Genomic DNA, 15,150 nt, shown 5'->3' with positions numbered 1-15,150 from the left:
GCAAAACGGGACGGAAAACATGAAATTTTGCAATAATCTTGCGCCACCCTTGCACAAAACGACGATCATTTTTCTAATTTCATAGATAACAGAAGCCTGTATTTTTTCTACATAACCCCCCCCCCTGACTTTAAAGCTGGATCCGCCCCTGGCTAAGAGACCTTCGGATCGCAGCAAAACGTCTAGCTTAACAGGCTTCCGCGATATAAATTCTTAAAAATTATAGTAATTTATGAAAATGTACCTACTTTCTCGATGGCATGTTATTATTATTGTAAATGCGCAACTTGCTTCAATTCAATCGACTTCGTATTTTTTTCTAGTAGCCGAGAATCCCATGCATCAGCCCGTAATTTTCTTAAAATAACCTTTCTAATATCCTACCTGGATTCATAATAACCACTTAGTGGAAAATCTTTTCTTAGGGGATGGCCATCAAATCCATAATCGGTAAGAATTCTTCTAAGATCCGGATGGTTGGCAAAAAATACACCATGTAAATCCCAAACTTCCCTCTCTGGCCAATCTGCTGATTTATATATACCTGAGAAGTCAAAGTTGATTTTGCTCGATACTTTTGAACTTTTATTTCAAATGTACATCGCGATTCATTTGGACTGGGCAATCCGGAAACTGGAGATACAATGCACGTCAGATGCAGCAAATTGGACAAAATATGCCTTACTCGAAAGTTGATATTTTAGAAAATACAGGGTGTTAAGATTTCTAATTTTAGTTCGTTTTGTCCCATTATGCCGAAAATATCGGGGCTAGAAATTTGAAATTTTGTAACGTTAGGTTTCTTAGATGACCAATGTGACTCGTGTTTCAATTTCAGCGCTGCTCATAAAGAGCGCTACTTGCAACCAATATTGCCGACAATTAAAGTAATAAATTTTCACCTTGTAAGGATAGATATCATCATATTCAATTCAGAGACTTTCGAGTTTGGAACAACTGGCAATTGGCTCTGATTTCGTTGGCAGCGCCTTGTATTCTTTTTTATTTCCTCTATTTAATTTCGGAGGAAGTTCAATTGATCCAAACAAGCGTTGTAAAGATTCATTTTTAGTAAGCACTTAGGTATAACGATATGTTTTCCGAAATTATATTTCGCAACTGTGAAAACTTTTTAAACGTTATTGTCTTGGAAACATGCTGAATGAAATTCGCTACAAAACTAGCTTTGTTATAACCACTATTATAAACAAATCTATTTTTTGAATTGAATATTTCCTTTTACTAAACGAAAGTACATTAAAAATATTTCAATTAAGGCAAATAACATTATAAACAGTGAATTAAACTTTTATAAGTTAGTGAAATAATTCAATAATGAAATAGTTTTTCACTAGCGTTTTCACGCAGAACATTAGAAGAGGCATTCTTCTATCATTGTGCTTAGCAGCAAACGAATCTATAATTAATATTCCAACAAACAAAACGCTTAAGTCAGTAAGTCTATCCCGACTCATAGTTGTACATAAATAGTTTTTAATTATCTTTAAAGTGCTGAAAGTGCTTTCAAAATTTGCATTGTAAGATGGTACTGTCATTGCAATATTACATAATTTATTCATTTCATGGAAGATTAAACTAAAATCTTGCAAAAGAAGTGTGAGATCTGTTAAAGTCTTTATTTTTAAATTATTTGTGACTTCATACCTCTTAGTGGTATCTGGCAATGACTGTGTCTCGTTTGCAATTGAAACTATATCACATTGGTAATGGTTAGCTAAAGAGATAAACCTTCTAAGTTTAAAAGAATGGATTAAATGTACTAAATAATGTTTTTAAACCCAGCTTTTGTTTCTGCAGCCCTTTTTTCAGTTCTTGTAGGCTTCAGTAACAAAGATTAAACTACTGGTTCCACCTTGTTTAAAGAAAAATTTACAAGGGAAAACTGAATACAGCATCTTTGAGAATGCTGTACTTAATCCAAGGATACAAGAACTAAACAAACTACGAAGAACCATACTGCTTTTTAGAAAAACTTGCTAAGACGGCTGTCTTGAAAGTTCATGTAGCGATAGAGCCAAATCAATTAAGTACGTTTTTTTCCTCTATATGAAAATCTTTGGCTCTTGTCCTAGCAGGAAACAAGTACCTACCCATATTTAGATTAGGAAACAATTTATTAATAAAGTACTTAAAAAATTACTTTTCAATTCCCGAACAACTCGGAATGTTTTCACATTCACTATCATTATTGTCGAATTTGATCTGATTTTTTAAATCGTAATTATTTATATCGCTTATTAAAAGCTTATATATATTAAAAGTGGTTGGGCGAGGCAAACCTTGCCAATCCATCTGACCAACCATCCGACACACCGAGAACGGAAGGCGTGGCTCAACTTTAATTCTCGTCTTCAAATGGTCGATATTATTTCAAGGCGGTTAGGAAAATCTTTGACTCCCCGTTTCATCGATTTTCTTTTCATTTATGGAATTATAAATAAAATAAGAAGCGGACATGTGGGTGAGCAGGGAGGCCCTCAAATAGGTACCGAGGACTAACCCTCTTATTTTTAAAGACAAAGTTTTTTTTCACAAATATTAATCAAACTTGCAGAAAGACAACAATAAAAACGGTAGCAGTCAACAGAAACTATTCATCTTTTAATAAATCTAGTGATTTTAATTTAATTGGCTTTTTTGGATGGTTAATAGTACCTCCCTTCAAAATTATATACTAGGGCTTGAAACACCCCCTTTATACGTAAAATGTAGTCGATTTATTTAAAATGGTGTTGACCCATGTGATAAGTAAATCGAGGAATAAAGCTATGGAAATAATAAAATCAATTTGGAATTCATAAATGTTTGTGGAAGCGTTTAGACAAGTAAGCATTGATAAAATATTTTTGATAATACCTGTTACCGAGTCAATAGGAGTTACTTCGTCGGTGTAGGTTTTGACACGAATCCTGGATTTGTATCGTAACGAAAGGAGATTATAGATTAATTCGAATCTAAATACTCGACCAGGTACATCGATTGCGCAAACCTCCATAAGACACTCCATCTGGCTGTTATGATGATCTTTTAAAAACTAACGAAGAAACAGAAGTGCTACGGAAATATCGCTAAAGACTTCATTTCTAATACCTGCATTGTAGGCAGAAGTCCCTCGGGAGCTACCATAATTTCCAATTCTTTGCAATGATTGAATTGAACTTTTTGAACGAACTTTGGAAGACATTCGTTAACATAAGCTCCAAACTCCTTAAGGTAACTGTATGGATGCTGGTCCGATTCCTCCGAATTAGGGTTGCATACGACCGGTTTAGAGTGATCACAACTTGAAGTGCGCACAAAATAATTAAAATTCGACTTTTTCGAAATGAGCAAAAGCCGTTTTAAGTAGCTCATTTTGTGTCACGGATGACTATTAACTAAGACGACACCATCAATACCTGTATTGACACCAGCAATCACCAATACATGTTTTAATTGTTCCTATGCAAGTTTTCGGTCTTTTTACATAAACAGGGTGTCTCGGAATATGTGGGCATGCCCTAAGATTTGTACAGAGGACGTTAAAAAAAAACATAACAAGTTTCTATAAAACATACGGAGGTAGAGGTTACTAAAGGAGCCACCTGAGAATCGATTATTTATCGAAAATAACTTTTAGAATACTTCATGCAATTTAATTAATTTTTTATAAAATGAACAGTAGGTACATCATCGCCCTTAAAAGAGACCCATGAAAACAGTTTCAGCATTTCGGTTTGCCAGTGATGGACGAGGTGGCGCACAATAATACCTAGCTAATTTTTTGTACGCTTTACAATGAAGACACGAAAATAATGTATTTAGGAAACTTTAACCATAAACTAAAAAAAGACACTCTTGATTCATATCGATAAACAGAACGGTTTTCGAGGCAAAACTATTTTTATTGAATACCTGAGACTTTTAATGCATGCATTGATGGGCTGTGTTTATGTTTTTGGAAATTATGTTTTAGAAATATGCTGACATTCACTTAATGTATGGAATTGCAGCATGTGATGCCGTAGAAGCTAAAAGGCTTTACGAGGAACGATTTCCAGACCGAAGAGAACCGGATGGAAAAACTTTTGAAAGAATAGATCGTCATGTAAGAGAGACGGGTTATAAAAAAAATTCTGTAATTGCAAGCCTTGCTTTTATATTACCCGTAAAATGAAACGGAATTAATTTAATAATAACAATAATAGTAGTTAAATTAAAAGATAATAAAAATCAATACCCGTATTTTTTCATTGTCAACGAAAGCACAACAGCAATGAAATATCTACAGCAAGCTGTAGATATTTAAATATGATATTAAGGAAATTATAAATAAATACTAGAAAATATAAATATATAGTCAGCTACAGTCCAAACGGCTACTCTATGAGACAAACTCAGCTTGTACTTGGACAAACAGAAGGGCACAAACGCTATGTCGATCAATAAGCAATTTTACGTAGGCAAACTAACTCAAACTAACTAACTTTATTTTGAAAATATTTATACCACCTACCCCCGATTTAGGTAATCTGAAGGAAAAGGAAAAACAATTGGAAATCACATTTTAAGCATATCAGATTACCGTATTGGCCGCATTTTGTTTAGTTTTATCGTTTTCTTCTGGTGCAACCCATGCTTAAAACCAAATATTAATTTAAGCAGCGAGGCATTCGAGAATCTCGCAAGACTCTTGCAAAAGTCTTGGTCCTACAAGACACTGTCTTGGTTTTGTCTTTTGCCTCGAAAATCGTTCATTTTATCGACATGAATTAATACCTAAATACAGTATTTTCGTGGCTTTATTGTAATTAATGGTTAATTAAGGATAAAAAAATAACTATTATTGTGCTCCTTTATTATTACCGTAACGTTATTTACCCTGGTGTTATTTGACGCTGACATTCAAAGAAGCGATTTCAACGCTTCTTTGATTTGTTGCAATTTTTAGTTTTTAAACGGTTTCAAAAGAAGAAGATCTGGAACAATTTGAGTTAGAAAAAATATCTGGCTCCTGTGCTGTTGATAGTGTTGATGGTCAAAGTTCGTCCAAAATGGTAAGAAGAATTTTACTGAACCTCGCTGTAAATTTGTTTTTATGTAAGACTCATGTCTTCAGGAAGCAACCGAGTTCATCCGCTTTGGACAAGTGAGGAAATATTGAGTGTCTTGGTACAAAAACTACCCGATTTTTTTATTTGGTACCTGGAATCAACTGATATTTTTGAACTCTCTTGACATTTTTGTCCTCTTTCTTCATTTTTAGTTTTTGCGCAAAATAATATTTCTGTTCTCTTGCTAATTTTGATGGCATGGTTAGCAAAACTTATTTTTTTTAATATCGGGAAAGCACTCAGATGGTATTTAATGAAACTTGCTGTGGATTTGTTCCTCTATTTACCATAACAGAACTTTATGAAAAAATAACGCATTAAAGCAACATTATAGCTGGAAAATGGACTCATTGGACGCGTAAATTCGGCAATACTCATATTTTTGGCGTTAATAAATTAAAATCCAAATTTTGCCTCACTGTTGTAGCATTTCGAATTTCGATCATGCAATGTAGATATGGAGGCTAGTGAATCAAAGAAGCGTTTATGCTTTCAAAAAATCGATTACTATAAATATAAACTACGCCTATGGATCAAAAGCCCGCGAATGTATCGTCGGATTAATATCTACTAATTTTTGTAAATATATCTATCGCTCCAATTTTCTAAGTATTTTTATTCTAGCCACCTATTTTCCATTCCGAAAAAAACAAAACGGGCTTTATGAATGACTAGCTTCACCAATCTATTAATGCCTTTGTCCCAAACCAATCTTCTTGCAGTAGCGCAGTGAGCTGACTTCCATTGAAATGAAGTGAGCTTCATTGGCGGCAATTTTCAAGCGATGGGTTGGAGTTTCAAAAGCGTCCCTTTTCAGTAGCTTGCTGAGAGGAGGGACTTAAAACCTGTAAAAGGCCCAACCCACCACAAACTTCAGATTTTACAACCGGTTTTGAACAAACTGTTAAAACCCTGCTGTTTTCAAATGGTACCACCCAATGTCCACACAGGACCTGTTCAGTCCAAGGGCGTATTCAGAGGAGGAGTCATAGGGGTTATGCCTCCTCCTTGTGGTGGATTTATGTCGACAAATAACAATTTTTCTAATTCCATAGACAATTTAATAAAATAAATAGCAAACCCTAACGAGAACGACACGCATATTATGATTGATGATGATGAAAAACAGAGGATTTTATATAAAAACTGCACCTCGGAAAATTGCAATCGGTTGAAAAACGTGGAAGTTATGATGATTTGAAGGTCGAAAAAACGATTTTCCGAACAAGTTACTTTGAATTTTTACCTCGATTACCTAATTTTCAAAATAGAACATCAGATTGTTTGCAAACTGTATTCTTTCAATGTCTATAGGTAAGAAAATTTGTAATGGCAATAGTTTGGAAGGAAATGGACTAAAAATGAACATAAGAAAGACCAAATATATGCCAATAATAAATAATTCAAGCAGTACAATCAAACATAAATTTATAGAACCAACAAATAGAAAGGGCTCAAAAATACAAATACGCATAAACAGGGGCACATAAACAAGCGTCGTTTGAAATGTGGTATCACATAAGGATGCTCAAGATATCATCAAGACACAAAGAAGAACAAATATGGATGTACTTCGAGAAATGGGTAAAGAATGTGAAGTAATAAACACCATAAAGGCAACAAAATTACAATACCTGGGGCACATAATGAGAGGACAGCGATATGAGATGGAGATTGATCAAGCAAGGAAAGATAAAGGGAAGAAGAAGCATTGGTTGAAGAAGAATTTCATGGCAAGAGGAGAAATTTGAGGAATTGGATTGGATGTAGCTCAACAGAACTTTTCAGAATGGCGGCAAATAAAGTAAGAATAGCAGTGATGATATCCAACCTCCGATAGGACACGGCACTCAAAGAAGAAGGAAAGAAATGGGCTCTGAATATTGGCAAGCGTAAAACTCTCAAACGTACTTCTGTTTACCCTGTAACTCGGTCAGTCATCAACATTTTTCAGAAATTCAAAAACTCTTAAAAAGCCCATAGACTTGGCATAAAAAGGCTTGTTGTTCGCAGTTTCACCGCCAATTGAGTTTTTTAAAGAATTTAAAACACCTGAAGCGATGCATGTTCCTGGAAACACGCTCTTTTGCTACAAGTCTGGCGGCGCACCAAGATGTTTTAAACTACCAAATGTATTTTTAGGAGCAACTCAATCGATTACAAAAATTTTGCAATTAAATTTTTTCTTTTACAAATTTTGGAAATTTGATCCAAAATTAAATTTTTTGAAAATCGCAAATGTGCACATTTTCACTTAAGAGTTAAAAAGAAGTTTAAAATAATTTACACCAACATTCCACTTTTCATTAACATGGTTTTAGAATATAGTTTCGGAGAAAACGGAATTTGGAGTTCAAGACTTAAATTACCACCCACATTGTTTGCACACGCATTTGCCCGTAACTTCGTAATGCCAGATATATAATAATAATAACGATTTTCCAAGCAAAATATTCTCAGTCACAAAATTTCCAGTGCATTTAAGGCCGAGTACCCCAATGTTTGGAAGAATATTTTTTTTTTGGCTACAGACAGAAGCTCTTATCTTGAATCATGTTGTAAAAAGTGTCTTTCTTTGTGTGTACATGATAAATAAAGTAATATTTAATTGCAGCTAAATGTATCAGAGGATAATTTTGTTTGTTAGAATGAGCCGTTAGCTCTAAAGGGCTCATGCCTCAGTCATGCTCTTTGCGTAGTGACAATATTCAAATTACAAATCAAATATTTACAAATTTTTGAATACCTACCGTTGATAACAATCGGTTAGAATTAAGGTCAAAATCCGTTTTATTGTAAGTCAATAAGAAACTGCGGTTATAAGTGAATAGAAGCACTTGAAAAAGTTATCTGTTTTATCCGAGGAAAATTCTAAAGCAGTCGAAAATAAGTGCGCCATAATTTCGAAAAAGCCGTTATATAAAATTCGCCTCATAAAATTCACAAATCTGCACATGCGAGCAGCGTAAATGCTATCAAAGAAAAACTACATCCTGGTTGCCATCTACTTCTACAAAATGAAATGCTGTACGGATCCAGACCGCCGAAAATTCCCTAAAACCCCGATTTTTTTCTCAAATTCATTTAGTGGCTGTTAAAATAAATATCGGACGGATCGTGGCCGCTGAAATTCCCTAGCATAAATCCTTTGGAAACAACAACTTATCTAGATTGTAAGATTTACACTAACACTAACACTAAACCATCACAAAGCATATTAACAGCAAGTTCCACCTACCTATAGGCATTTTGGCCTGGATTCTACGCCATTTTAACATTTGAATACAGTAAAAAAATAGATTTTCAACAGAAAAACATTCGTGTTGATATCTTGATTTTAGACAGTTTTTAAGAAGATTGAATTTGTAAAGTTTAATTTAAAAACAAACTACTGTGGTCACATGTATTGAAAGCAGTACAAAGCGCAATGGACTCATGTCAGAGATAAGATAAGAATAAGAGTATCTATCTTGTCTCCGCATATGCTGGCTAATGGAAGAATAGGTGGCGACCACCTTTCGAGCATCGAAAGGTGGTACTAGAAGGCATTTCTGCAAAAAAACGCCACTTTTTTTTATCGAAAATGTAAATAATTACCTTAGATGAAAATTTTAAGTGTATTTCACAACAGAACGACTTTAATTTTACATTTAGTGTGTTTCAAATTTACAGGTTTAGATAAGGAATTTTGAAAATTGAGTGAAAATTATTTTTAATTTGGAAAATCCAGCCGAATTATTCACCGATTAAATTAGTACGTAAATCACACAGGAAAGCCGGTAAAAATTAACAAAAATGGTTAGTGCGACAAAAAAAGTGTAAGAATTCATTTCATATAACAATAGAAAAGTCTCATACAGAAAACATCTTAGGTTAACGCATAAAATGTGACTTGAATGAGTTTCGAAATAAAAAAAACCCTAGCCAGAATCCCGAATCTCCCTTGTCGTTTCTCATCAAATAAAAATTGGCAACAAAATCATGAAATACAAATCAACAATATAGGACTAAAAGTTCTACATCTATCTACATGGCAACCAGGGGAAAATTAATGGCAAACTTACTAAAAGCTGTATTCATGTCACCTGGAAAGAAAGAACAAAATATGTTAAAAAAACAAAAAAAAACTGCAGCTGCTTTTCGAAAAATTAAGCTCAGTCCAAACAAGACAATTTATAGAGCAGAAAAATCCTTACCAGCTTTCTGCAAGTTGGCACCCCATCCTCCATTTTCTACCCATAAATTTTCAAAAAGTCCGCTCGGCTAAACACACAATGAAAGTCAACTACGAATTGAAAACTTTAATCCTGCAGTATGCAGTCAGAATATACTATCGCACTTGTATTTATACTATTTACACTATACTTTTCTAATCTAAAATCTAAGAACGCGATTCATACGACACAAAGAACACTCGACCTGTTGAAAAACTGTAGCAAAAACTCTAATTAGTGAATAGAGACATTTTAAAAAAGTGACTTGGTGTACCTGAAAAATAGCTTGTTAACGAAATATGTAATGGCTTTAACACCATATGAATAGTTCAAGGTACAAGCAAACTGCTTAATAAAACCTCATAAGGTACCTAAGAAAGATAATATTTGTAAAAGAAACATTGAATATCCTGAAACGGTTGAAAGATATCAGGTACAGTAAAAAACAGTGTACCTTATAGCTTAATAATAATCTAAATAATAAGAGTATTAGTAAATAGGAATATTTTAAAAATTTACCCGTATTATTTGCGCCAATGTGCGTCAAAGCCCGTGCGTAGAAGTAAAACAAATAGTAAATCAAAGTGCGTCTTTTTTATCATCGGTTCTGATCGAACTATGGCAGATTTAGATTCATTCGAATAAAAAATAGTCTGTTAGTTTCACAATGGTTTATTTGTCAACCAAATGGACCGCGAAATTTTTTTTTCACCGATTTTGTCAACATGTTTTTTCTGTATTCCAAGTAAGCCCTTAGAATAATTCCATCAATTCTAAAAAGTACAAAACTATTTTTTTCAACCGAAAACTCTTTAAAGCCTTGTCACACACCCAACAGATAGCGCGCAGCAGCTTTCCATTTACACAGCCGCCTTGAACATTATTTATTTCAGACAAATTTTTTACAAATTTCTTACTGCTAACTTATCTACGAGTCTTAATTCTAACATCTTTAGATTACACAGCCGTCCATTCCATCGCATATTTATATATCTAATCTACGACAGATCCACAGACTAGACAGATCACAAGTCGCGCCTGTCACGAGAAGCCAGACCACCTGACTTTGACATGTTGTATGTAAATAAATAAAAAATACTAAATTTACAGTGATATTCACAACAGATTCACACACGTTTTTATTACTACCGAGAAAGAAATTATTGATTCTTATTAAATAACATTTTACTAATCCTCAATGGCAGCAACAGTCGAACATTTAGATCAAATATGCACCACTTTAGACAAACTCACTCTGGATGCCCTAACTTTAATGCAAGAAGAAATTGATTTAAAGATCAATGCTGAAAATGCTATGATCGGAGGAGAAACCCATTTAGCGAAAACAAGGTAACATTTTTAGGGCACTTCAGAAATTAGTGTCATTCAACTTCAATGGTTTAGGCCAAGAGAACCTGTTAAATGTTTGATGTTTTAGGTACATCTTGGGCCACAATAGCGTATCCAACTTGCAACTACCAACAGAGAACAGTCCCGAGTTCAATGCTTTAACAGTCGTGCACACGAACGATGATGAATACGGTGTAAAACAATTCGACTTGGAGTCCCACAAACCAGACAATGAAACCTATTTAAACCCCTCGAAATGGTTTGGTTATTTAGTACCGCACGACCTACAATTTGCGCAAAATTTATATAGGCAAGCCTTACAGTGGCTTGTACAGGCTGCAAATGTACAAAATAGACTGCGAGAGAATTGTCTACAAATAAAACAACTGAAGGAATTGAAACAGGAGTTATCTAGTAATTAAACAAATGTTCCACCTTTTTTCACAAAAATACCTATGCTAAATAAATTGATCACACACTGATAGAAACTGAGAGTATTCTAATGCTTCTTGCTTAGTGTATTATTTGTTAAACAGTTTAAAGTTTTAATTGTCTGTGTAAGGCAATATTAAATAGAAAAATTGCTCCATCATTTTCTCGTTTTAAAGTCCTTTCTCTGTTGATGTTCTTTTTCTACAGCCTTATCCATTGCATCCAGAAAGATTCTTAAATCTGGATTTTTGGTACCATTAATAAAGAGTGCATAAGCTAAAAATGGTATTTTCCTTAGGGTCCTTCCACTCAATTGAACACTTGCTTCACAAATTTTTATCAACTGTTTACTGTGTTCCTGCATATCGTCTAATAATTGTATTGGCTGTCGATTGATATTAACAGTTTCAAATTTTTCATTTTGGCATTTAATTACATTCGCCTGAAATCAATAGTATTACCAAAATAATTAAAAATAAATGTGCAGATCATTCAGGCTCATACTGGAATAAATACTAACCTTTAACAATTCAACTAAACAGGAATGATAAATTTTGTAGATTGCAGGAACGCTAGGTAGCCCTAAATATTGCTTGATATCTGCTCTATCAACAAAAGCTAAGTCTATCGCTTCCGTCATATTGGAAGTAGCCAAAATTAAAACGTTTGGACATTTCTTAATTTGATCTATTTGAGTGAGCATTGCGTTGACCACTCTTACGGCATCAGACGGTTCATTACCTAAACGAGAAATGTTTCATAAAATCCAGCATTTTCAGATAAATCTAGATCAAATAAGAATATTAAAAACGTACTATGTAAAAGACTACTTGTAAGTGTAAACTTACCTGAAATACTTTGATCTCGTGCATGAGCTAGCGATTCTACTTCGTCCATAAGAACACATACTAACAAATTTGAATTTTCGCAAATTTCTTTAATTTGCGAAAACATGTTTGTCACTAATTTACCACTCTGCGATAAGAAAACATAATCAATATTGAAATGTTCCTATAATGGTACTAAAGCAGGAAAGTAAACATGCAGTGCATTTTTAATATGAATGTTGTGCAAGAAGCGAAACGGTTCCAACATAAAATATAATTGAGGAGATTATGAAGTGTGTTTATCTACAATTAGGCATCAAGTGTGAGACTATAATGAGATGTAGTTCTAATTACACCAATCTATTCGAATTCGAGGGCACCGAAATGAAATTTCCAGCTTTTCCTGTCCTTTCAAAACCATGGCTTAACTAACACATCGTCTAAATAAAACCTACATACCTCAGAGAACCATTTAGAAAACAAGCTGTGGCTATTTATCTCTATCAAAACACCAGAACTATAAACATCTCTCATTTGAACGCACAGTTTTTGAGCTAAAGCTTTGCAAAGAGATGTTTTTCCTGTGCCTGGAGGACCGTGCAACAAAATAACTCGATTGCAGCTTATAATGTTTGCATTAATGCCTTTCTTTGAAAACTCCATCATAGTTTTTCCATATTGCAGGATCTAGAACACATTATGTATTTTTTATTTGTAAGTAATGCACCTGTAACGTTTTACGTTTTCTTTAATGTTATCTTCGTAGTATAAATTTTCCCACAGGGTAAATAGTTCTTTGGAAGGTAACGTTAAATGTGTCGCTAAAGTGATTTCTCCATCCTCGTCTGCCTGGACTTGAGTGGTGGGCCCGTCTGTATCCAACGTATACACATACCAGTTTATTTTATGAGCATTAAGATCTAACAATTTTCCTTTCTGAAATTTGCAATAGGATAAACATAGGTTTAGAACTGTGAAACAGCAATGCGATAACTGCTGTTACTAATCTGCATAAACTTTTTCATATATGTGAAGGAAGGGTTCTTATGTTAGTTACAATAAAGACTTGATGCAAGTTACTTCGTGTTGATACTGTTGATGTTTTAATTCAGCTACTTACATTAACGGGTATTGGTGATACATCCCCAATTACAATTGAATGAATTAGTGATGTAAAACTATCCTCTTCTGTACTAAAATCGCTAATAATGCTATTCTTCTCCAAATAGTTTTCAACTTTAAATTTTGCTAAATAGCTCTGAACTTTTGCGATTAGTATAGATTTGGAAAGGTAGCTAGAACAATTAATTGTTAACTTGAATTGCTTTGAGGCAAATCAATTTACCTGTGACTCTTTAAAACAATTTCAATATCCACTGAACTACACATTTTAAAAGTTTTCTAACGTATATGATTAATGTTAGGTTATTTGATGCACACGACAATCTTTCAAAAGTTGTAGTAGAAAAACGAACATTATACTGTTCGGAATCGGAACTTTGGCAACGTCGCTGTGGGTCCGCACATCTCGTTCATAGGCCCATAATAGATTAACCAATATTCAAAAGTAATTAGTCTTAGAGTTTGTCTTGTATACATTTATTGCTATTGTTAAATGAGAATAATTCGTATTAAATCCCCTTGTATAAATGTTAAGTTAAGCACTCGCTATATACAAATGGTGCATTTCTGATGGGTGCAAACATTATTACGGACTTAAAATAAATATTATTGTTTGCCTGTTAGTTTAGAGGAATAAATGTTGTTGCTTTACCTCTAAAGCTGCAATAATTGCGGATGCATACGTGATAAATACAATTTGAAATGGCCAGTCTCACAATTAAACATGCCACCTTCCTTGTATCTCGACCTCTCAGCAAGACAAAATTAATTTAAGTATATTTTCAATTGTTAATTTGCAAAATAATTGATCATAATTTCAAATGAGTCATTTATTTAAATTATAAGCTTTGTCACACACCACAAGCAAGCAACATTGCCGATCTGCCCATCCAAATAGTAACAGGTATAGTAAGAGAAAAATGAGATATAAAAAACGACTTTATTAATAACTGGAAAAACTCTAATTTATACAACTAATGGGGCGAGTGGAAGACGGTGTTTTATATCACAAAGCTCATTTTGAAGAAAACGAGATTAAAGTTAATTTACTGGCTAATTTTACATTATTTATTTTAATTGATAATGGTTTCATAGCATTGAGTAGCAATATTAAAACTTTTTCCTTCATATTTATCAATCTAAATAATAGAAGTCAAAAAAATGGCGCAAATTCACACTGTTTTAATCACTCAATAAAAATATACAGGGTGTCCCTAAGCACATTATCAAAACGACACTGGGGCATTCTATAGCTAAAAGAAGACGATATGACCCAACTATTATTAAGAGAAAATGTCTGGCTCCTCTGCAATTGATGGTCAAATTTCTTCCAAAAATTACGTTTTTTTGAAATATCGAGAAAATGCAATGATGCATTTTACTGAAACGCGCTTTGAATTTGTTCTTATGTAAGACTCAATTATGTATTTCGATGAACATGCCAAGTGGTAAATTCTCGAGTGTCTTTTGGGGCAACAATTACTAGAATTTTTTATTTTGTAGCTGAAATAAGTTGATTTTTTTAGTTGATGGAATAATCCTTCTTGGATACTTTCGTGTTCTTTGTAATATCTTGTTACATTCATAGTTTTTGCGCAAAAAGTTATTTTTATTCCCTTGAAGAAAAATAATTATTTCAGACTTTAATTGCAACTGTCCTAGTGAGCGACAATGTTCTTTTTTTAACAAATTGATTATTGTCAAGACAGGCAAAACATTCCCGTTTTCGTACACCAACAGATACTACTAGAACACCTACAAACGCAACTGAACTAACGACTAAGACCTGTTTGTTTTGTAAGCCAGGAATTTTTTTTATCACCGATTAGTTTATACCAGTGTTAGGAATAGGAATTAATTTTAGAGTAAGCTAGGCTAAGACACATATGTACTACTCAAGGGCAGAAGAAAATAGGAAATAAAGATTATATATACAGGGTTATTCACGCTATATGGCACGAAAGTTTGCGGCTAAACCGTTTGATTTTTAAAAAGTATTAATTTATGAATTGTCCGACGCCTACCGAGCGCACATTTTAAAAATATTTTGGTAATGTACAGGGTGTCCCAAAAGCTCTAAAGGTATCAAAG

General features: G+C 33.7%; 3 protein-coding genes and 1 long non-coding RNA gene across 4 annotated transcripts; 2 read left to right on the top strand and 2 right to left on the bottom strand.

Moving 5' to 3' along the window:
- Positions 1–384: 384 nt before the first annotated feature.
- On the bottom strand, positions 385–3,439 carry LOC109538933 (NADH dehydrogenase [ubiquinone] iron-sulfur protein 3, mitochondrial; the record flags this gene model as incomplete). Its single annotated transcript, XM_019906374.2, is given in 3 exon segments — positions 385–544; positions 2,878–3,055; positions 3,112–3,439. Coding segments are annotated over 3 exon segments (602 nt in total), but the record flags the coding sequence as incomplete, so codon positions are not given.
- Positions 2,984–4,237, top strand: LOC125503530. Its single transcript, XR_007280950.1, has 3 exons — positions 2,984–3,072; positions 3,123–3,234; positions 3,977–4,237. It is a non-coding gene; the product is annotated as an uncharacterized LOC125503530 (long non-coding RNA).
- A 5,957-nt stretch (positions 4,238–10,194) lies between these two features.
- LOC109539017 (coiled-coil domain-containing protein 115) lies at positions 10,195–11,393 on the top strand. The gene is made up of 2 exons (XM_019906527.2): positions 10,195–10,678; positions 10,767–11,393. The coding sequence occupies exons 1-2, from the start codon at positions 10,527–10,529 to the stop codon at positions 11,098–11,100; spliced, it is 486 nt and encodes a 161-aa protein (XP_019762086.1). The 5' UTR covers positions 10,195–10,526; the 3' UTR covers positions 11,101–11,393.
- LOC109539016 (pachytene checkpoint protein 2 homolog) lies at positions 11,071–13,386 on the bottom strand. The gene is made up of 7 exons (XM_019906525.2): positions 13,283–13,386; positions 13,058–13,232; positions 12,679–12,873; positions 12,397–12,624; positions 11,959–12,085; positions 11,631–11,851; positions 11,071–11,552 (listed from the first exon to the last, which is right to left on the bottom strand). The coding sequence occupies exons 1-7, from the start codon at positions 13,324–13,326 to the stop codon at positions 11,268–11,270; spliced, it is 1,275 nt and encodes a 424-aa protein (XP_019762084.1). The 5' UTR covers positions 13,327–13,386; the 3' UTR covers positions 11,071–11,267.
- Positions 13,387–15,150: the final 1,764 nt, after the last annotated feature.

Source organism: Dendroctonus ponderosae, unplaced genomic scaffold (genome assembly GCF_020466585.1).
Source record: "Dendroctonus ponderosae isolate FM_Combo_2020 unplaced genomic scaffold, Dpon_F_20191213v2 Dpon_F_20191213_2, whole genome shotgun sequence".
NCBI lineage: Eukaryota > Metazoa > Arthropoda > Insecta > Coleoptera > Curculionidae > Dendroctonus > Dendroctonus ponderosae.
This window is presented reverse-complemented; position numbering and strand designations above follow the sequence as displayed.